This window comes from Salvelinus sp. IW2-2015, linkage group LG25, assembly GCF_002910315.2.
Source record: "Salvelinus sp. IW2-2015 linkage group LG25, ASM291031v2, whole genome shotgun sequence".
Taxonomy (NCBI): Eukaryota; Metazoa; Chordata; class Actinopteri; order Salmoniformes; family Salmonidae; genus Salvelinus; species Salvelinus sp. IW2-2015.
The window spans coordinates 7,828,963-7,851,448 of NC_036865.1; the positions used below are offsets into that span (position 1 = coordinate 7,828,963).

At 43.4% G+C, this 22,486-nt stretch overlaps 3 protein-coding genes across 4 annotated transcripts in view; 1 reads left to right on the top strand and 2 right to left on the bottom strand.

Annotated features, from left to right (window-relative positions):
- Positions 1 to 3,973: 3,973 nt before the first annotated feature.
- Positions 3,974 to 13,392, bottom strand: LOC111951907 (PWWP domain-containing protein 2B). Of its 2 annotated transcripts, none has more exons than XM_023970244.2 (3): positions 13,047 to 13,392; positions 9,088 to 10,815; positions 3,974 to 6,734 (listed from the first exon to the last, which is right to left on the bottom strand). In XM_023970244.2, the coding sequence occupies exons 1-3, from the start codon at positions 13,184 to 13,186 to the stop codon at positions 6,728 to 6,730; spliced, it is 1,875 nt and encodes a 624-aa protein (XP_023826012.1). In that variant the 5' UTR covers positions 13,187 to 13,392; the 3' UTR covers positions 3,974 to 6,727. The 2 variants fall into 2 exon arrangements, with proteins under 2 accessions (XP_023826012.1, XP_023826013.1); XM_023970245.2 differs by having other exon boundaries at positions 9,084 to 10,815.
- A 196-nt stretch (positions 13,393 to 13,588) lies between these two features.
- On the bottom strand, positions 13,589 to 20,716 carry LOC111951757 (leucine-rich repeat-containing protein 27). Its single transcript, XM_023969956.2, has 11 exons — positions 20,658 to 20,716; positions 19,820 to 20,130; positions 19,587 to 19,717; positions 19,434 to 19,492; positions 19,028 to 19,180; positions 18,053 to 18,281; positions 17,496 to 17,636; positions 16,959 to 17,064; positions 15,644 to 15,783; positions 14,630 to 14,756; positions 13,589 to 14,495 (listed from the first exon to the last, which is right to left on the bottom strand). The coding sequence occupies exons 2-11, from the start codon at positions 20,024 to 20,026 to the stop codon at positions 14,388 to 14,390; spliced, it is 1,401 nt and encodes a 466-aa protein (XP_023825724.1). The 5' UTR covers positions 20,027 to 20,130; positions 20,658 to 20,716; the 3' UTR covers positions 13,589 to 14,387.
- A 605-nt stretch (positions 20,717 to 21,321) lies between these two features.
- Positions 21,322 to 22,486, top strand: part of LOC111952041 (serine/threonine-protein kinase 32C) — a 155,738-nt gene continuing 154,573 nt past the window's right edge. Inside the window, exon 1 of the mRNA XM_023970475.2 lies at positions 21,322 to 21,816. Coding sequence (XP_023826243.1) covers positions 21,735 to 21,816 — 82 coding nt within the window. The 5' untranslated portion in view covers positions 21,322 to 21,734. The remainder of the gene's footprint in view (positions 21,817 to 22,486) is intronic.

The following is a 22,486-nucleotide window of genomic DNA, read 5'->3' on the forward strand; positions in this document are numbered from 1 at the left end:
TTGAGGTGTAACTTTGGTGAAATATATAGAATACACACACTGAACAAAAATATAAACGCAGCATGTAAAGTGTTGGCACCATGTTTCATGAGCTGAAATATAAGATCCCAGAAATGTTCCATATGCACAAAAATATTATTTATCTAAAATAAATTGCACAAATTTGTTAACATCCCTGTTAGTGAGCATTTTTGCCTGTAATAAAGCCCTTTAGTTGGGAACAACTCATTCTGACTGGCTGTGCCTGGCTTCCCAGTGGGTGGGCTTATGCCCTCCCGGGTCCACCCATGGCTGCACACCTGCCTAGTCATGTGAAATCCACAGATTGGGCCGTAATGAATTTATTTCAATTGACCGATTTCCTTATATGAACTGTACCTCAGTAAAATCTCTGAAATTGTTGCATGTTGCGTTTATATTTTTTGTTCAGTATATTTGGTATGTGTGCTTACTTTCGTACATGATCCTACTCAGTGGTAGTACACGTGAGATACTTGGGATGTGAGCATGCATCAGTGTGGGCTCTATGCACGTGTGGTTGTGGAGAGCATTTGTGAACGACCCTTAGCTCAATGTCAGGAAGTTTGGGGATTAAAAAGAGGCAGAGTGTGTTTGTTGTGTGAGCATATGTGTTTTTATATAAACAGTGGAGCGGTTAACCTTGATGTCGCTCATTTCCCTGCTCCATGGGACTGGTTGGGACATGCAGGACAAAAAGGAGCTGTAGATTTAAACACAGATGCAATTAGCCTGTTTCCCCTCTCCTTTCTACATGAGCAGACAGATGGCTGGGGCCCACTCAGCAGAGATGCAGCCCACTGCGGGGTCCCACCAGGCAGGGCACCTGCAGAGAGACAGAGGGCAGGAGAGACCCTCTGGCTGAGATAAGAATAGGATACTGAATGCCTCTCTACTGAAATATGGTTATGGGAACAGAAATGGTTCTGAACTGAATGCTGTGCTCGTTACAAAATAACCACTGCACTACGGTGAATTGAAGCTAGAATGTAGGCTGCTAGTGCGATTGTATCACTTAACGCAGGCTACACTGGATGTCACAATCTGTATAACAGATCTTTCTCCTTTCCCCATTGGTCACTACCATCATTYTGAAGGTCTCCTAATTGTCTCTTTGTTAGAGGTGTGTATGTGTGTGTGGTGTGCCCCTCTGAGCACAAACTAGAATAAAGATAGGAATTCTTGGAACCAACCAAGACAACCGTATTCACCACAGGGTTTCAAAAACGCTGCAAGCCTGCATTCCTTCCCCGGCGTAGAATGAGGTTCTGGGGGTGGAATGGACGCTTGGCAACAATTACTGAGCAAAGTGCAGCTCTGAGCATGATGGTCAGCACTATGCTCGCAGGCAAAGACGGTACTTGTCGAGCCATGAAAACACGTAAAACCTACAAAACAACTACAATAACCATGGTGGGGAAAAAAATTACACCCAATTATCAAAAGCACAATTTACTGTATGCCTGTTGCGGAAAACATAGCTGACTGACATTTTAAACGGGGCGCGCCTCGAGCTATCTGCAGTATCCGGTCTTTATTCATCATATTTGGACAAGTTGAGGGCCAAAGGAAACAGCTTGGAATGAGAGCTATGAAATCTCTGGCAGCAGGGAGAAGAGCAGGTCAGTGGTATGAGAGGAGTCTGGGGTGGGAGCACGAGGCTGAGCTTCTGAGGTTCCTGGTAAGATGATCTGATTGGGAGATGGGGGGGGACAACACCTAATCCTGGATTGGCCGGCGTGCTGCTGTCCCCCTGGTTATGCAATAATGACATAGATACAGTCCTATATCTGACACAGCAGTCAGGGGGTCATATAAATCAACACTGACATGACTTCAAATGAATGAGAGGCATCCAGGATGCTGGAAAGAGTAGCGCAACAAAGCAGCCCGTTAGTATCAACTCAGTATAATGCAAGCAAGGGTTAAAATTGGGGACGACGAGGCGGAGAGGTATGGACGACAGGATGGACAGATGAGTTTAGATTTCAAGTCGATTAGCAGTTCGTTCTTCACTTAAAATCATGAAAATAGTTCAACGCTGGTAGTAAATCACTGTGATAATAAGGGGGAGGATGACTATCATATCACCAATGGGGCGAGTAGTTGATTTACACTATGCACCAGATACTGTGCCTGTCTGAATAGCCATACTTACGTTCTAAATATACTGAACAAAAATATGAACGCAACATGTAGCGTTGGTCCACTGTTTCATGAGCTGAAATAAAATATCCTAGAAATGTTTCATATGCAAAAAAAGCTTATTTCTCTCAAATGCTGTGCACAAATTTGTTTACATCCCGGTTAAGTGAGCATTTATCCTTTGCCAAGAGAATCCATCCACCTGACAGGTGTGGCATATCAAGAAGCTGATTAAACAGCATGATCATTACATAGGTGCAACTTGAGCTGGGGACAATAAAAGGCCACTCTAAAATGTTCAGTTGTCACAAAACACAATGGCACAGATGTCTAAAGTTGAGGGAGCGTGCAATTGGCATGCTGATGGCAAGGATGTCCACCAGAGCTGTTGGCAGAGATTTGAATGTTAATTTCTCTACCATAAGCCGTCTCCAACTTAGTTTTAGAGAATTTGGCACTACAACCGGCCTCACAGCCACAGACCATGTGTAACCAAGTCAGCCCAGGACATCCACATTCGGACAGCTAATGAAACTGTGGGTTTGCAAAACAAAATCATTTCTGCACAAACGGTCAGAAACGGTCTCAGGGAAGCTCATCTGCGTGCTTATTGTCTTCACCGGCGTCTTGACCTGACTGCAGTTCGGAGTCGTAACCGACGTCAGTGGACAAATGCTCACCTCAGATTCCTACTGGCACATTGGAGAAGTGTGCTCTTCATGGATGAATCCCAGTTTCAACTGTACCGGGCAGATGGCAGACTGTCTGGCGCTGTATGGGCATCAATGTGTGAACAGAGTTAATGTKTGAACAAAGTGCTCCCACGGTGGCGATGGGTTATGGTACGGACAGGCATAAGCTACGGACAACAAACACAATTGCATTTTATCAATGGCAATTTACGAGATCCTGAGGCCCATTGCCGTGCCATTCACCCACAGCCATCACCTCATGTTTCAGCATGATAATGCACTGGCCCATGTCACAAGGACCTGTASACAATTCCTGGAAGCTGAAAATGTCCCAGTTCTTCCATGGCCTGCATACTCACCAGACATGTCATCCACTGACTGGTTTTCTGATCCACTCCCCTACCTTTTTTTTAAGGTATCAGTGACCAACAAATGCATATCTGTATTCCCAGGCATGTGAAATCCATAGATTAGGGCCTAACTAATTAATTTCTATTGAATGATTTCCTTACATAAACTGTAACTCAAGAAAATCTTACAAGTTATAGCATGTTGCGTTTATATTTTTGTTCAGTGAAGTAGCCATTTTAGGTATGCGAAAAAAASTCTTATAGTATGTGACATAAAAATAAAAAAAAAATGAGTATGCTTTAAATGCCAGGATGCTAGTGTCATTTCATCTAGTAGAATTCGCTGCACACTTTTGAGGAAGAGAACTGTCTTTCTAGACTGACTTGTGTTTGACACTGATAATGAGATAAGAGGACACGCAGTACCCAAATAAACGAACGGCGTTAGATGACATTCTCAGGATGGGTGTGCCTAGTTTGATGATATTTGTTGCTTACCGCATTCGTTTTACTAAACAGTACATTCTAAATAGTATGTAGTACAATTTGTACACAGTACGTAGTTTAGTAAGTAATAGGCAAGAGATTTCAGACATGGCTACAGCCTCAAGTGAGTAAAGAGGTGGAGAATGGTTGCATAAAGTTAAGCCTGGCTAGGCTGGACTTAAAGCACAGTAGTGCTGCTGACACAAGAGAATTAAACGACATAAAAAAGGTAGTCATAACTGATAGTAGTACGTTGAAATACACAAACCAGCAGATGCCAAGTATTGCCTGTATATTTTATTTTATGTACAGTACATATACAAAAAACTGAAAATGGCCAATAACATTGACCAACGAGGGCAACAGCAGACAGCCATGTTGCTCATCAAACACGACATTTCCTGACATCCGCTTCCATCTTAATCATAAAACAGGTGAAAGGAGCTAGGCACTCTCTCCTTCCCCACTCCTAAAGAGTCAACAAAAACCAAAGTGATTCAAAATGGAAAAAAAACGCATCAGGAGCTCTTGGTCGTGTTCATTGGGGCTTGCAACGGAAAATATTTTGCAACAGAAAACTAAAATGAACAATTTCTTACTGGACAAGTACAGGTAGTCCTTGCTTTTTTCTTCCGTTTGGGGCCTACTGAACTACCGACACCGGCCAGAAGTATTTGGACACCTGCTCGTCGAACATCTAATTCCAAAAACATGGGCATTCATATGTAGTTGGTCCTCCCTTTACTGCTATAACAGCCTCCACTCTTCTGGGAAGGCTTTCCGCTAGATATTGGAACATGCTTCCATTCAGTCACAAGAGCTTTAGTGAGGTTGGGCACTGATGTTGGGCGATTAGGCCTGGCTCGCAGTTGGCGTTCCAATTCATCCCAAAGGTGTTCGATGGGGTTGAGGTCTGGGCTCCGTGTAGGCCAGGCAAGTTCTTCCACACCGATCTTGACAAACCATTTCTGTATTTACCTCGCTTCGTGCACAGGGGCATTGCCCTGCTGAAACAGGAAAGGGCCTTCCCCAAACTGTTGCCACAAAGTTGGAAGCACAGAATCGTCTGGAATGCTGTAGCGTTAAGATTTCCCTTCACTGGAACTAAGGGGCCTAACCATGAAAAACAGCCCGAGACCTTCATTCCTCCTCTACCAAACTTGTTGGAACTATGCATTGGGGCAGGTAGCGTTCTCCTGGCATTCGCCAAACCCAAATTCGTCCATCGGACTGTCAGATGGTGAAGCGTGATTCGTCACTTCAGAGAATGCATTTCCACTGCTCCAGAGTCCAATGTCATCAAGCTTTACACCACTCCAGCCGAGGCTTGGCATTGCGCATTGTGATCTTAGGCTGGTGCGCGGCTCTTAGGCCATGGAAACCCATTGTTGCTTCTAGATGTTTCCACTTCACAATAACACCACTTACAGTTGACCGGGGCAGCTCTAGCAGGGCAGAAATTTKACAAACTGACTTGTTGGAAAGGTGGCATCCTATGACGGTGCCACGTTGAAAGTCACTGAGCTCTTCAGTAAGGCCCTTCTACTGCCAATGTGTGTCTATGGAGATTGCATGGCGGTGTGCTCGATTTTATACACCCGTCAGCAACGGGTGTGGCTGAAATAGCCGAATACACCAATTCCAAGAATGTCCCCATTACTTTTGGCCATGTAGTATATGTCCTGACTCCACTTCCTTCCCCCTACATTCCAAAAGTGCTGCTTTCAACTAAGATCAATAAAGGTCGATCCTGCAGTCCCTCCATCTCCAGACATGTAGCCAGTAGTGAGCAGCCACCTATCTCCCCACACCGTCACGCGCACACTCAAAGAGTTGAACTCACAGTATTCTTACAGCATTTCTGAGTGACTATAAAGCTTTAATTGATGCATAGTGTTTGACACTTTTGTCCACTCTCTCCAGTGGAAACATTTGATGGGGATAGAACTGGGGTTGGTTGAGAGAATGTACAAAGACACACCGGACACAAAAATGTAAGAATACAGTGTACACAACCACCCCTGAAAGGATCAATCTCTGGCATCCCAAAACTAAAAAAAAAAGTACATCTCCAAGGCCATGGATAGTCAACGTGGGACATTTGAACTCCCGCTGCCTGTCACTCCAGTTAGTGTCCGGACAATGAGCTCACAGCAGGCCACAAAAGGTACAGATAAAGTGCTTTTCTTTACATGACACAAATAATTAAAAGTGCGTCAAAATTAACTCTGGGATCTCTCACAAATAACCCATAGATACCACACTTCTGAAGTATTCAAACCAAAATGAAACGGAAGAGAGAAACGTTTGAGAAGAAAAAAAAACGTATAAATAACGTTACATCGACATATCCAACTAGCAATGCTGAAGAAGGCTACAAGGATGAAACACTGTATGATAGAATAAACTACGGTACTATCTCTGGATGGAACAGTTTCACATTTTCATATTTGGAAAGTAAAGAACTTAGAGTAAGACTTTTCACCAGAAATGTTGCGAATATGCTTCCTGGTCTATTCGAAAAGAGTTGCTGGGCTTCCAATGAGGATGGCACTGGGACTGAACGGACCTGACAAGGTCCTCTGACTGGTTGTCGTTGAACCGCTTCACGACCAATCGGTCGAGAGGAACGCTCACAAAAGCAGCAGTATGGAGATCTTATGGGATTGTAGAACGGTCAACTTAAATCGTTATGGATAATAAATGGTTACAGATAATAAATACATTCTGATTTGTAGTGTGTTGCTATTCAGTTCTATTGAAATATGGTTACATCTAAAAAATAAAAAAAATACAAAATTGAGGAATTGTTCCGCGTAGTCCATGAGATGCCTCAAAATTGCCCTTTCTTGCTCCCTTATCCAGTCAACAACACTCCACCTGAGCGGCCATTTTCCTCCAGCCATGTGGGGGGGGGGGGGAAATGCTGTATAAATAGTGACCGTGGAAACTGCATACGCTCCCTCTCTCTCCTGGGGATAGACGACTCAAGAGTCAGAGTTCCGCAACCTCTGACAGAAGACCATTCTTCAGTCTTCAGCCTCTACACAGAGCGAGAGCAAGAGAGAGAGAGAGAGAGAGAGAGAGAGAGAGAGAGAGAGAGAGAGAGAGAGAGAGAGAGAGGGGCGAGAGAGGGAGAAAGAAAGAAAGAAAGAACAAACAGAGCAATGAGTTTGAGCAAATAATGGCAGTACAAGTTTCCCATGGAGGGACATTCTAACTGCAGGCCTAGACTTTGCACTGGGAGAGTTGTGCATGTAGAATAGATGGATTCCTACTTTACCATTCAAGACAGAACATTTCTACGTGAATCCAAGACACGGTCTTAACTTTCAGAAGTCACGCTTGGAAAATCTCTGGACAGCTGACATGGCAAAAACTATTTCCATCATGAGTGATCGAAAGAGTGGCATTCTCAAAAGCTTCTGGTGAGCATTATGAACAGAGATCAGTACAGGTACCTTCACAGAGCTACTGAGGCGTCGCCAGAGCAAACAGTGGTCCTGGGAGCTGTCTGGCTGTATCATATCACCCTGAGACAATATTTAACCTAGGTGTGTGTGTATGAAGGGCCTAGTGCTTGGCTACATGGGGTCTGATTCTACACAATCAACAAACAGATACCAGGGGAACAAGGGCTTGTGCTTTTGACTGATCAGGCCTAACAATGTTCTATGACAACTTGGGGATAGGCAGGCTGAGACCTTATCACAAGTCCCTGAGTTCAGTCAACCAAAATCATGAAACTTAAAAATGAACAGGTCTTCTACTTTACAACTAACTAAAGTTCGATGGTTCCCTCCCCTGAAAGCATTCTTCGAGCCAGGATAAACAAATGTATGGTTCAGATATCTTTACACAGCCATAACACTTCGGCTAACTTTAGCCACTGCTAGCTACAAAATCTACCGCAATAATGGGTGCAAACGTGCACTTTTCAAAAATTTTATGACCAAATCAACTCAATGATTTGGTGTGACGCTACTGAAGAGGTGATTTGGTTGAACTCACATTGATTTATAGCTAGCCATGGCTAAAATACGCTTATGTTCGTAGTGGCTGTTTAAAGTAATATATGCCATTTAGCAGAAGCTTTTCCCAAAACGACTTGTGCATACATTTTTTACAGGCTTAGTTAAATCGGTAGAACCTTCGTAGGAGCATCATTAAATCTCTGAGCAGTTTCCCCAAAACCATTATAACTAAAGTTGCACTTAAAAGCGCTCATTATTTATAGGGCTGGGAATTGCCAGGGACCTCACGATACAATATTATCACAATACTTAAGTGTTGATACGATATGTATTGCGATTCTCATGATTCTACAGTGCCTTTAGACAGTATTCATAACCCTTGACTGAATTAAAAATGGATTAAAATGGATTAAATCTATTTCCCCCCCATCTACACACAATAACCCATAAATGACAAAGTGAAAACATGTTTAGATATTTTCACAAATGTATAAAAAAAACTAAAAAAAACAGAAAGATGTTTCACTGTCTCTTTGTGACCGCAGATAACATCAGAACAAAGTTGAATACCATTCCAAAGTTGGAAATGTCTTCGCAATTATTACAAACAAGGACAAAAAGATGCTTCAAATGAACACAGATGAATCCATTAAAAGATAAATACTGTATATGCTACATAGGGTTGTATATTTAAATCATATTGAAACCAATTTCATGTTCAATAAATGAGTTTTTTTGGTGCTAATTGTAGGCTAAGCTACTGTCTAATTGTTGCCTCAATATACTACTTCATGATGTGTAACAACATGTGTGCAATGATGTGCCAAATCTGTGAATTAGTGCATTACTATAGGGTAGTCTAAGCATTAGAATAAGCCGACTCAATATTAGCAGCCATATAGGCCAGGTGATAATGTCTCTATTAGAGTTGATCCGTCGTCAGTATTGTGGAAGAATTCTAATGTTTATGATCCGAGAGCAGCGCTGCGTTTCTTTTTGAWCCTATCGGTATTGACAGATGCTCCAACGACGGACGCACTTGGTGAGCGTTCTCTCTACGAGGCGTTTCGGGAAATGCATGTCACATCGTCGGCCGTTTTAAGAACGATGCATCGTTAAAAAACACTTGTAAGCTTCAGTTCCATCCCTATCGGGAAACCGGGCCCTGCTTGGTTAGTTGTAAAAATGCCAAACATTCTTTAAGCAAATACAACCCAATTTACTTTTTATTAAGAATATTTTACTATACAACATTTCCATGCCTGTATGTATGAGATAAGCAAAAATGTAGTTTAGACATTCAAAGAGAGGGTGGGTATTTTGCATGAACATTGCCCAACATGTATGCTTAATCAAAGGTACCGGAATAGTGTATTTAGTGAACAAACTCACAAATGGTCTGAGTGTTGTGGACTCACCTACGTTTCGCAGTGAGAGGTGAGTAGAGAGGTTATCTCGGGGCTCATGTGGCCCACGGCCTTGGCAGCTTCCACGATGGCTCGCCGGTACATCCCTTTCTTCTTGCGGTTGAATCGCGACCTGAAGAACTCCCGGAAGGGGGAGAGTTTGGCAACGGACAGCTGGGAGGTAGTGGGCGAGCCGAACCAGGCCACCTTGGCCTCTGGCCACTGGGCCTCGCAGTTAGACTCCTCTTTGCGGCTGCCGCTGATGCTGAGCACCCTCGCCGGCCACCAGGGGAACCCATGGATCTTCCCCCACACGACGTCTCCCACGGCCACAGCGTGGCCCTCCTCCGTCACGCACTTGGTCATGCTACGTGTGTGCAGGCGCACGGTGAGTGGCGGCACAGTCTTGCTGTCGTCTTGTGAGATCGAGGAGGACATGGAGGAGATGTGCTCGCCGGGCGCTAGGTCGCACAGCTCTGGGGACGTGCCATCTGAGCTGAAGGATTTGGATTCGTCTAGACTGTCTGTGCTGCACACGGACAGGCTGGAGGAGTCCGCTTTCCTCTTGCGAAGGTTGATGAGCAGCGCAAGGTCACTTTGGCCTCGGTCTGCCTCCTCTCCAGAGCTCCCCGACCACAGCTCCATGGGTGTCTTCTCCCCAGAGTCCTCCGAGTGGGGCAAGGGACGAGGGACCGGGACCCTGAGGCTCTTTCTGCTCTGCCTCTCTACCAGCTCCGCATCGTAGACCGTCAGGCTGTCCTCTCCGTCCCCCAGGGTCCTCACTCGGATCTTGGGGGAGGGGAAGTCCAGGCCAGCCGTTGGGGGCCTGGGGAGCTTGAGTTTGGGAATGGACACGGTCAGGCCCGTCCTGGTGGCGTCCAGGATGTGGCGCTGCTCCTGGGTCTGGGTTAGGGTGGTGGGCTCTGGCACCTTGCCCTGCTGGCCTTTTAGGCCGTTTTGCATCAGCTGCTTAGGGCAGAAGGGCTTGACAGAGCCGTGGACCCGAGCTGGGATCTTCATGACCTCGCCCTTGCCTTGCGGAGTGCTGTAGGAGATCTTGATGACCGGGCTGTGGGGAATGATGTCCACTGCAGGGAACTTTGGTTCATCATCCCTCTTGTCCTTCCGGAGCCGCTTGCTGTCATAGCCGGTGGGGCCATTCTCCCGCCTCTTGCTGTTATCCTTGGTGGCATCTGCATCCTCTTTCCTGGCCAACTTCACAGACCCGTCTTTGGAGTCTTCATCGCTCTGTGGAGCGTTCTCTTTCCTGGAAGCCTTGGTTGTGGGCATCCCGTCCTTACTGTCCTCGTCACTGTTCAGTGTGTTCTTACACTTCTCGCACAACACCTGCCGGGGGCGGAGTCTGATGGTGCTCATGGTCATCTGCCCGGGCTCTCGGGTCCGCCTCTTCTTCCTTTTAATGGTTCGCGGAGGTGGCTGAGGTACCCATTGACCATAGCTGTGGCGCACCCAAATGGGCTGAGGGAAGGGAGCTCCTTCAAAATATGGAGGGTATGGACCCTGCCCGGCAGGCACTGGTGTGGGCAGTGGGGCAAGGAGACGGGCACCTAGTGGGTCACTGTCAGGGAGCGTGTTTTCATCCTTTGGTCTATGATGTGAAGCCTGGCTGGGAGGTTTAGTAACAGGCTCCTCTCTCAGGACTTCAGGGATTTCACAACCAGGTTTCAATGCAGGGCATTCCACTGGCTTTGTTGTGATATCCGGTAGGCAGAAAAGCCCAGTCCTATAAGAAAAAGTGAGAGAAAAAAATACTTTAGTATGCTTTGTAGCTTCTGGGTTATTAGATCCAATCATGATGAAGTCAAATTGTTTGCACTTAACTTTATCATTGTGGATAAAGCAAGAATTTAAACTCTTTAGTTTAAGTTCCTGTTCAGGTCAAGAACATTAGCTCGACTAAATCTAAGCACAACAAATGCACTCCTCTGATCTTGTTGCAACCAAACCTCTTATGGTTGCAACACTTTAGTTTGTGTAAAAGACAGCACATTTATCACCTGTGTTGGGTTTTCTACTGGAGTGGGGGTTGGGAGACAGCAAGCAAGCAGGTCGTTGTCTAGTTAGCCTATAGCCCACCCCTACAGCCTTGCACTTCAAACTGAAAAAGCTGGAGTGTGTGTTCTCTCTGTAAATTCACATGTTCCTTTTCATGCCAGTGGACTGCAGGCGTGACGTGTCCAAGCCGGGCTTCTCTAAGGAGCCATTTGAAAAGGGAGTTGAGAGCAGCCAAGGCAGCAGCAGCAACATGGCTGTGCTCCACTCTGCTGTCAGAGACAGCAGACAAAGAGACTACAGGATACCCAGGAGCCCCCTCCACTCCATCTGACTGAACAAAAACAACCCCGTGAATCACTCGGGACCCAGAGAGAGCCAGGAGATTCACTTGTTTTCGCATCAGTGTCTGCTGGGTGCTTGTGTGTTATGAGATTATTAATTAAAGCACATTTAGGCAGCCCGAAAGGCGTTTCCCCATGAGCGGCTATTGTCACATTTAAATAAAGAGGCCCGGCGAGGCCTGTGTCCTGTGCTTTAGAGGAGACCTTTAAAGGCCCTTCTTGAGCAACAAAATCTCAGCCATCACAATGATTGACACAGGCTGGACAGTGGTTAACAGGCCATGACAAACCCTGTTTCAATTTAACATATAATGCTGTACATACACTACAACCAAATAAAGAGATCCTGCACAAAGGATACATAACATGGAAACTGGAGACACACAATTAAGGGAAATGCATTTCTATAAACCTAAAGTAAGAACTCACATTTTGACATTCACAAAGCAAAATAGGCCTGTATGCCAAACCACTGTTCTTTGTTTAAGCTTAGATCTTTTCCACTGGGGAAGGTCAATCTCAAGGCATTTAGAGTGATCTATCACGTGAACGTGTAGGCCTATATGTCTCAGTGAAGGCCTACCGACATGAAAAGCTGGTAAGATTCTGATGCTGAGTCTATAAATAAATAAACCCAGTGGCATTTAAAAAAGGTGCACCCACTGCACTGTACTAGCATGTACTAGTGCAACACAAGGCCAGTACATGTGACACACACGGCAAGCCAGATAACATGCCCCATATGAATACCAATCAATCAAATAACATTTTATACCTTACCTCTATTGTTAACACCCTATACATAGGCATAAATGGGATTTCTTGCCAACATTGTGTAGTTCACCCTTTGTCAAGTACAAAGTGGGCCTATAGCCTAGTTTTTCTGGTGTCTAATTTCCTTGGAAACTCGACAATTAGTAGTGCCATCTTTAACAGCAAAACACAGCTGTATAATCTCTTATTTAGAGTTTCAGGTCAATCATTTATAAATAGGCCTACACTGATTGTATCATTAACTAAGGTTAACATTGGATGACTGAGTTTAACATAGGCCTACATTACTGAAAGCACAAGAACAGGAGTAGGTAAAATTAGAATGATGTGATCACTTTGCATATCTAGTATTAAAACATGTAACCTTAATGTAATCATTACTAGATAGGTAGCTATAATAATGTATGTACAAAAGTCTAATATGAGAAAGGGTGTTTCAGTAAGACCAGCCATAGCTGGGTTACATTGTTGGCAGTCTAAATCTAGCCAACATTGAACTAGCTTGATAGTTAAGCTAACAATGAGGTAACGTTACCCACGTAGGCATAACTTTTGTTGAAATACCCATCACGTTACTTTCACGGGGTGGTTGGCTTTATCCAAACTTCCTAGTAATGATACACGTGTTTATATGTTATTAATATGTTCGCTGTAAAAGTGAGCAAATCAGAGTTAGCTGGCTAACGTTAACTAGCAAGCTAGCTACAACCCCTTGGAGTCTATTGTATGATGGCCCATGTAGCTAGGTAGTTAGCATGCTAAATTAGCCAGCAAACATTAGCAGGCTAACTAGCTAATTACTTTGTGATACAAGTATACAATTATTCGAATAAATAAGACTCACTTTTTGTTGCAATCGAGTAATATCCCCATGTAGCACCTTTCTTGATAGGTAAGCGTCACTACTAGTGTATCGTTAACTATTTGATCAACAGTGACAGGAATCCGAGAGCCGGCCCGCAGCTCCTCGGCCACAGCCTCCATATTTTCCGGCGTGAGGTGTCCGGCTTGGCGGTACTCGATCCCGGCCGAAGGAGCCACGATCGCCTCTACTAAAGATGCTTCTCCCTTCTACTTTCGAGCACGGGAGGGTACACCAGGGCACGAAATGACGCCATCACCCCCCACCAAGTCAATTACAACAGTTCTGCCACTAGTGACATCACACAAAGACAGAGGATAAAAATATGTTGAGGTTGTCCCTCTGTCTTGCTTGAAATTATACCGTTTGGCTTTCCGTTTATTGTTGGCTCATGTAGCCACAATTTCAGAACAATAGCTATTTCATCATTATTAGTTATTATCTAGCTAATAAAAATAAATGTATTTAATTTAACTAGGCAAGTCAGTTAAGAACACATTTTTATTTAAACTGACATCCTAGGAACAGTGGGTTAACTGCCTTGTTCAGGGGCAGAACGAAAGATTTTTACCTTGTCAGCTCAGGGACTCGATCTAGTAACCTGTCGGCTAATGGCCCAACGCTCTAACCACTAGGCTACCAGCCGCCCCCGATACATCCCCCCTTCCATTCTAACAGTATCTTCTAGCCATTTTCATCGTGCCATTCCAAATTACATATATTCTTACCTTCAAACTGCCCTGGTTTACATGAATCACCCCCATATTTACTGTCTGTATCCAAGCCAACTGTATCAATAAGTAATTTAGGCAGTGCTTGACTTGGGCAGGAGCTCTACTGCTTGAGCTCCTGTTCCTCTTATAGAATACTCTTATAGAGCCTCTGCACCTAAATATAAACAGTACCAGCACCCCAAAGGAGTACCGGAACCTATTGAAGTCAAAGTCAAGCACTGAATTTAGGCTATAGGCACACATACAGTCAAATAAGTATACATGATCAATCCATGTATAGCTGCTGTACAGTTGCAAAGACCTGAAATACAGTGACCTATTAGGCTGCTATTTAGCACTGATTGACTTGATGAATGAGGGTTTGTTTATCTTGGAACACAAGCACTTTACACTTAACTAATGATGTGCGTGTAACAGGCTGAAATGTTTATTGATGAATGGGTATCGGATGCCATTGTGATTGAGTAAACTGTAGAGTGCTATAATTCCATACTACCCTGTCCTGTACTACTTCTTTGCATACAATGTCAATTCATTTAATACGGCAACAATTCTAAATGGCAGTAGGTCTACACACACAAAAATACTTTCACTTGTCATAGCATCTTGGTGAGTTCTCCCCAGTAAATGCGATGAATCGATACTCGATGTCGCTCTCCTGTTTCCTCTCAGCAAGTTCCGACTGCAATCTCTTGGCCTGAAACAAAAACAATGGAAGAAAACCACAAAGAACGAAACACCCAGACATTCATTTAATTCCTGGGGCTGCTGTCATTGAGCACTGAAAATGACTTGACTGGTTACTTGATATACAGTAGAATAGTAACCTACTTCCTCCATGTCCTGCCTTGCAGCTTCTGTCTCCTCTTGGGCAGTGCCACTGGGCCTCCTGCGCCTCTCCTGGATCATCTGAACATGGCTCCTGATCCGCTGCTCTAACTCCCGGTCGCGGGCTGCCCTGGGGTCACACAGGTCAAGGGTAAAATGAACCACCATTCCACAAACTAAAGATTCACTTAGTTACATACCGCTGTGGGTGCTGCATGTTGTTGGTGGTGGAGTAGTAGCTGGCTAGCTACAGACTACAGAGACCAGTTGCTCGGAGTCCGGACCTGTCTGACCCTGTCCCTAATCAAGACTCCTGATGCTTTCACCTGGCTGTGACTGACCAATGCTCCCTCCCTCCACATATACATTTATCACACGATTTCACGCGATTGATTGATTTCATTATTTGTTTATTTATTTCGATGGACTGTACGCTGCAATTCAGCTCTTAGCTGCCAATGTTGTACACCTTGACAATAAACTAAACCTTATACTGGGGTGTACTCTTTTGAATCAATAGTTTACATGTACAGTATTTATTAAAAAGACAGGTACTGGTCTATCGTTGTCAAAATCAAATCAAAYTGTAATTGTCACATACAATAGGTGTAGAACATACAGTGTAGTGCTTACTTACAAGCCCTTAAACAACAATGCAATTAAGAAAAAAAATAGTTAAGTAAAAAATGGATGAGTAAAAAATCTWAAATAAAAYGAACAAATAATTAAAAWTCAGCATTAAAATAACAATAGCGAGGCTATATACAGGGGGTACCGGTAGAGTCAATGTGCAGGGGCACCGGTTAGTCGAGGTACAGTACTGGACAACAGAAAAAATTCATTAATTAAAACAATCAGCTGAACCAAAGTATTTGACAGAGGGGACAAAATATATGCTTTGAACAAAAGAGATGTCTGTACAAAAACCCTCTTTCCACTAAATGTCTCTGAACATCTTTGATTGATCTGCCATTGCTTCCTTTGGTGGCTACTGTCAGTAGATTMGCTACATCATACCTGGCTTCCTCGTGTTCCTTCTGGGACAGGAACGATCTCTGTCTCTGGATCCTCTTTGGTGGGGGGTTGTGGGTCTTGACCTCACCACTTTCAACAACACTACACAGAGACTCTGTGGCGTATGGAGCGTTTATCGGTACCTGTAACAARAAAATACATTAATTTCTATAGAAAGCTGGTCTTTTCTTCATATAGCTGAAACTGTGAACTTACAGTAAGTTAAGAATGGATGATAGGTCTATCAGTGACACAGATTGACTACTACTATCTTGGCACATTGCTGAAGAGGTCAGATATTAGATATACAGCTATGGGTTGCTCTTTTTTTTGAGGATCTGAGGGTCCATGCCAAATCTTTTCAMCCTCATGAGGTGGAAGAGGCGTTGTCGTGTCCTCTTCACGACTATGTTGGTATGTGTGGACCATGATTTATTTTTATTTAACCTTTATTTAACTAGGCAAGTCAGTTAAGAACAAATTCTTATTTTACAATGATGGCCTGATAATTCCTTAGTGATATGGTCACCAAKGAACTTGAAGCTCTAGACCTGCTCCACTACAGCCCCGTCGATGTGGATGGGGGMGTGCTCAGCTCTCTGTTTYCTGTAGTCCATGATCAGTTMTTTTGTCTCGCCGACGTTGTGGGAGAGGTTGTTGTCCTGGCACCACACTGCCAGGTCTCTGACCTCCTCCCTATAGGTCGTCTCATCGTTGTCGGTGATCAGGCCTACCACCGTCGTGTCGTCTGCAAACTTAATGATGATGTTGGAGTTGTGTGCGGCCACGCAGTCTAGTCTGCTGCTTTGTATCTGACTGTGTGTGTGCACTAGCGTTCTGTGGAAGGGTTATGTTTACCAGCTGTGGTGCAGCCTCGCTGGGGACATCTGACTGCAGGATGACTGACTCGGCACACTGGAGGCACAGTGATCCATCGTTAGCTAGGCCTGTCGCTGCCCCTGACCTGGACAGCCTCAACTGAGTGTCTGCACAGCCTGACGCTATCTTTTTCAACGTCTGCTCACCCAGAATGAAAACAAGGACTCCAGTCAGTCTCTCTCTTTCTACTCTACTCTAACTTCTCTCAGAAAGTTTCCTTATAACAAGAACAGAACTGAAAGCATTTTTATAATTCAAATGTTCTCCCTTTCCAATGACTGTGAAAGCCTTTCCTCAGGCTGGTGTTATGCTGCCCTCCTCTGGTCATTGGAAAGGTAGAACATTTGAATCAGAAAAATGCTTTCAGTTCTGTGAGTGAACAAATAGTGTATTCCARAAATAGAATGGGAGTGAAAGCAGACATACAGAACAGACATACCTCTTCTCTTCTATGTCTCTCACGCCTTTCCTGCTTGTGCTCTAAGATTTTCCTCTCCTGCATGACCCTAGCATGAGTACGCCATTCCTTGAGGAGCTCTTGGTCTCTAAGGGGAAAAGAAAGGCAGGGCCATATAAAGCACTGTGAGGAATTCATTATCCTATAAACACTGATCTAAGTTKGGTTTTATTTTGTTTAGGTTAGGATTGGGGTAGGATAAGCTCATTTTAGACCTTGCTGGATTTCTTTACCTACCCCTTATTAGCATTGGCCTTTGCAGACACGTAATATTGATCCCTCCCTTTCTGGGACTTCATCAAATGCCAATTTGACACAATACACCCCTGCTTTCTGAAACTGCAAGTAGAGAGACAGTTCTCTCTCACCCCTGGTATAACATAGTTGGCAACTAAATACTGTATGTAATTCATGTGATTCAAAAGGCCACAAACGCAGTAGGGAGTCAGAGGTATAGCTTACTGATGTGAGATAATTCTGTTGGGTTCTATAAATATCCAACAGTATTAACTTACTTACTTCCTCCTTTGTTCAAGAATGGCTTGTTTTTCTTTAAGCTCTTTCATTGCAGCCAGTCTTCTCTCCTCTGACTTCTTCCAGTACTGCATGTCAAAGGGAGGGAGCTCGGGAAATATATTTCCCCTGGTAATCTCTTTCTTTCTGACAAAGAAATTGAAATAAAATGTTTTATTTTTTTTATTGCTCTCAGAAGGACCGTGTCCCTACAGAGCCTGGGAGATTTTAATCGCTAGGCCTCCTCCTCAGAGACTGTCATAAAAATATTCTTAAACTGTCCATGCAGTATTTTCCATCTCAATAGCCTATTCGTCTATAGTGGCTCCCTCTCTTTTCACCTTTCCTTCACGGCATTTAATTCCTCTGAGAAAGCATCCACCATATCTCGTAAACCATACTGTCCACTGTCCTGAGTATAGTGGCACGTCTGGTTGAAGAGTTTGGCAGTTCAAATAAGGAGAGGACACCATTGACTACTGAGTTTCCCCTAGATCTGCAGTTACCAGACGCCTGTCATTTCTCCCAAAACTTTACCAGAGGTTGAACCTTTTTGACTTGACCTTTTAATGACGGGCAGCGGGTATGTCTTGTGGCCTCTATCACCCTCTGCTGCTCTAGGGAGGCGTGAAATAGGGAGGGCATAGCCAAACTCATCTCTGTCCATTTGGCTCATCTTCTGCCTCAGCTCTCTGAACCTCTGCAGCTCATCTTCATCCACCACCTCTTCACAAAGGTCCAAACTGGACTTCACAAGCTCTGTCAACTGTAGCTTCTCCACTGGGGGCATGTCTGCAACCAAAACATCAACAAAAACTTTCTATGAAAATGATTATGGTAGCAAAATAATACATTTCTGTCACTTCCTATACAAACAATTGTCCTCTTTTGGATCTTTTGCATCCATGCTGAAATAAACTTTTTAGTGAATACTAGATGTAAAGTTGAAGCTGTAATGAGCCCAAAGTAAGCATGTCCCCTCATTCATRAAATAACATGATGAAATCTGGTGTGACATGATCTGAATGCCGGCATATTGCCCTGGCAGTGACAACATAATATCCGTCAAGATGAAATTACCTTTTCAGAGAGACAGTGAGCCTTGATCCTCTTTTTTAATAACATAAAKATATAAAGATATAACAGGGCACCTTTGTTCTAGGTGTAGGCTTTCTGCTGAGGGGTGCCTTGGCTAGTCATGCTGATTACCCATAGGCACTACTAGACAGTGGTTGATGACAAAGCGCCTCTGTTAGTAGCCCACTGGTTATCGATCATTTTAAAAATCGGGCTAAAAATATTACTGGGTAGAGCTGCACAAAAAGTCTGCCTGCTGCATGCACCGTCTCCAAGGGAACAGAAGTCACACCACTGAAGTGGAACAAGGGCAAGGAGCTATTTTGGTGGCCAGCCTTTCTTTCTTATACAATCGAACAGATGGCGGTGGGCGTGTTCAGAAGTGCGGACACCACACAAACACCTTGCCRTCACATTGTTCAACTTCATCAGGTGACATTACAGTTATCGTTATCATTCACCTGGAAGAGAGTTCCGCACACTAACCGGTCGTTCGGCCATGGCACTCCGTAGGTACTGTAGGATGCATTGGAGGCCCTGCCCCACAACCTCTTGAGGTGGAAACGTGATGGGGCAATGCCTCAAACTCAGGGCCTTGAGAGTAATCACGTTACCTAAGAAGTACAAACACATATGTCAGAAAAAGTAATGCAGTTCACAACTGGAGTTGGGTCACTGAAGAATAAGCTGGGGGAAAAAAACAACATGTCCCACCCACTCTTCCAGTAAAGGAAATTAGGTCCAAGCATCCTGAGGGACATGCAGCCTATCCCAAAATAATGTCAAAGTCACTGAATACTGTTGATAAAATGCAATGATGTTCTTGTGTAAAGGATAACAGAAACAAGGTGACAGAGTTCAACTCACCCAATTCCAGTGGAAGCTCTGTGATAGGATTCCCTTCTAGCAGCAACGTTTTCAGACATCTGCATCAACCAATTAATACACGAATCCATTAAAATCCACAGCACATCTACAAATATTTTGGTTGAAAAGCCCATACAAACTGGCCTAAAATACCTGTGTAGACCAATTTTCGCAGGGAGGGATGTGATTTGGTTATTTCTGAGATCTAACCACACCAAGTTTGACAAACTGGTGAACAGCGTATCCGGAAGCCTGGATATTTCATTACCTTCAAGATACAAATTCTTAAAACAACAGGAAGATACAGTTAGAGAGGATACAGTTTGTTCTGAATAACAAAGCATATTCTTGAAAATAATAGCATCAGAATAATCTGCTTGGCCTACCTTTAAAGTAGTGTTCTTCAAAATGCAATCCACAACATATTTTAAGTTTCTTCTGCTGGAATATAGGGTGTCAGATGTGACATACTCAGTGATCTGTATAGGTTCAACACACTCTGGTAGAATGTGTGGGGTATGTGTTTTAACAGCATTATCACCACAATCAAGGCTTAAATGAAGGTCAGTCATTTCCTTTCCTAAGGAAGACATTGCTGCTGTGCTGTTATCTCATTTGGTCGGTTAGTAAGCAGTTGTATCCTTCAGCCCGTCATCAAAGTGCCATCTTGAAACCAGATTGTCAACGCCCATTATGGCTTGAGGGAGAAACAAGAAAATATGTCAGACATGAAACTCATCTTCCAGTTAAATACAGTGACAGTCAAATTAATGTCCTGGCCCTTTGGGAGAAATGAATCATTAAATGTGTAAAAACTCTCGACCAGATATTGATGTAACGTTAACCAGCATAGATCACATCCGTGAGACACCCCATTGTTGGATACAACTAAAATTGAACTCATGATACTGAAATGTGAACAACTGTTAGCTATAGCTATGTTAGCTACTTTGTCCACATGGAATATTTCCGACATGCAACATTTTAAACGTAGGCTAACGTTAGTTGGCTTATGCATTTAGCGTTACCATAACTGTTAGCTCGCTAACGCGTTAGATATGCAAACCCAAAACATTTGGTGAATATATTGTACAACGCGTCATTCATCATCCTAAACCAAGCAATCACTAAAATGTATAAGAACGTATGAATTACAGGATTATCAACAAGCTGAAGTAAATACATTCAACTTTTGTAGAGGCATTAGCTAGGTAGTTTATTTACCTAGATAGCTAGTAGTTAGCCAGCTAGTCGTGTGATCAGCTATTACCATGGTAACCGTGGTGGCAGGACAACATCAACTACAGGGCGTATCAATAATCAAACAGGGCGTACAATTGGCATGTGACACAATTAACAAGTCTCTTCAGCATCATTGGCCTAGAGAGGGACCGTTTTTGTTGACTTTTAGGTTGACAGACAAACCAAAAGTAAAAACAAAAAACGCTTTTTTWAAATGAGGAAAGGAACGAACATCTAATTATTTATAGTATTATTATAATGTCACATTAAGTATCATCCACTCCATGCCTAACTAGCATCAGTTTCCTAAATTAACCATAACTCAACCATTTACTGCGTAGTTATGTTGTGTCTTGTGATGTCTGACCTGATATGATATCTTGTGAATATGTTATCTGCATGCAATGCCTGTATGTAGCCTACTTTTTTGCAAAGCAAAATCATTTTCAGATTATTATTTTTTTTACAGAAATCTAGACATATCCCATTCCCACTGTATGCCATGATGAAGCATGAAGTGTAATCTCACATCTGTTAATGATGTAGCGTATTCTAAGGTCAGGGAAGTAAAGTGTTAACCCCATTTTCAATGATCTGGCGCCACCCTTTTCCTAATTAGATTCGCATTTTCGCAATGACCGTATCCAGTTAGAGAATATACAGCAGCACTTCCTATAATATTGAAAATGTTCTTAAGGTCTAGCCGCTAGAACGAGAGCTGCAGAGAGGCTGGGTTCTTGACATGCATGACAGTGAGACTCAACGTCGAACAGAGAACTGTCACACACGGCTCCGCGAACATAAGTCAGTTGAGGACGGAAGAGACAAATAGGARAGCCGATTGTTTTTATTTTAAAAACAGTATTGAGGCTCACTATCCGATCTAATCTCTCGTCTTTATTGTTTTAGTGAGGCAAAGTCGCAGTGCGTAAATGCGGTAAAACATATATTTTTTKGACAAACAATAACAGAGGACTGAGCGATGCATTTGTTCAACGTGTCCAACACACAGCTGTAGTTTTTTAACGGGCGAGGAATGCTATCTGAGCTCGCGCATCAATGTTTCACTGGGGCAAGTGGAAGAAGAGGATGGGCGCGAATAGTTCTTCTAAGAGACCGGTCTACGACGAAAAGGAAGATGGTAAGAAAACACAACGCATTGCTTGCTATTCGTTTGAGTTCATGGTGAACTATAGTGCAACATTGTAGCGCCACTCAAATTGCACGTGAGTCAAAGTTACAGTGTAGCCTCTGAAGGCTACATTCATTGGATCAAGCAATTTCATCACTATGTTGCCTACTGCGTGTACAATAGGTGACGATGAGCATTATAGGCTAAACTCGTTCCACCTCGAATTTTGGAGGAAATATTTCTAAAATGATAGCCGCCTCAAGCAATGTCTTGCTTACAGCCTAGATATGAAAGAAGAGGTCGGTTGTGTGGTGTTCAACTTTAGATTGGACAGTGAAACAAAATGTAAAATGTAGGCCAAACATAGTCTAGCAACTAACACCATATTTCACACCTGTTTTTGCCAAACTATGCCAATGTAATGTTTGTTGTTGTTGTTCTTTATGACAAGAAAACAACTGTTCCAGAAAGATGACACCGTTTATTCTGTAGATCAATCAAGTGGTTACAGTGTTGTAAAGCCATTATCATTCCTTATGGGGATTACATACAATGCAGAAGTCTCGTTATTAATTATTTTCTTGTTATTCTTCAGCCTTTCCAGAAGGAACATTTTCCCTATCATTCTCTGTAAAAAAAAATAAGATAGTGTTGGCTGATTGCAAAGAAATATGAGCAT

Excerpts from the sequence above, each read along its gene's own strand:
- LOC111951907 (XM_023970244.2), bottom strand. The coding sequence starts at position 13,186 with ATGGAGGCTGTGGCCGAGGAGCTGCGGGCCGGCTCTCGGATTCCTGTC. Across the intron at positions 10,816-13,046 it reads TTACTCGATTGCAACAAAAA|GACTGGGCTTTTCTGCCTAC; the intron begins GTGAGTCTTATT and ends TTTTTCTTATAG.
- LOC111951757 (XM_023969956.2), bottom strand. The coding sequence starts at position 20,026 with ATGTCTTCCTTAGGAAAGGAAATGACTGACCTTCATTTAAGCCTTGAT. Across the intron at positions 19,718-19,819 it reads TGAAGAACACTACTTTAAAG|AATTTGTATCTTGAAGGTAA; the intron begins GTAGGCCAAGCA and ends TGTTGTTTTAAG. Across the intron at positions 17,065-17,495 it reads ATTCTTGAACAAAGGAGGAA|AGACCAAGAGCTCCTCAAGG; the intron begins GTAAGTAAGTTA and ends TTTTCCCCTTAG.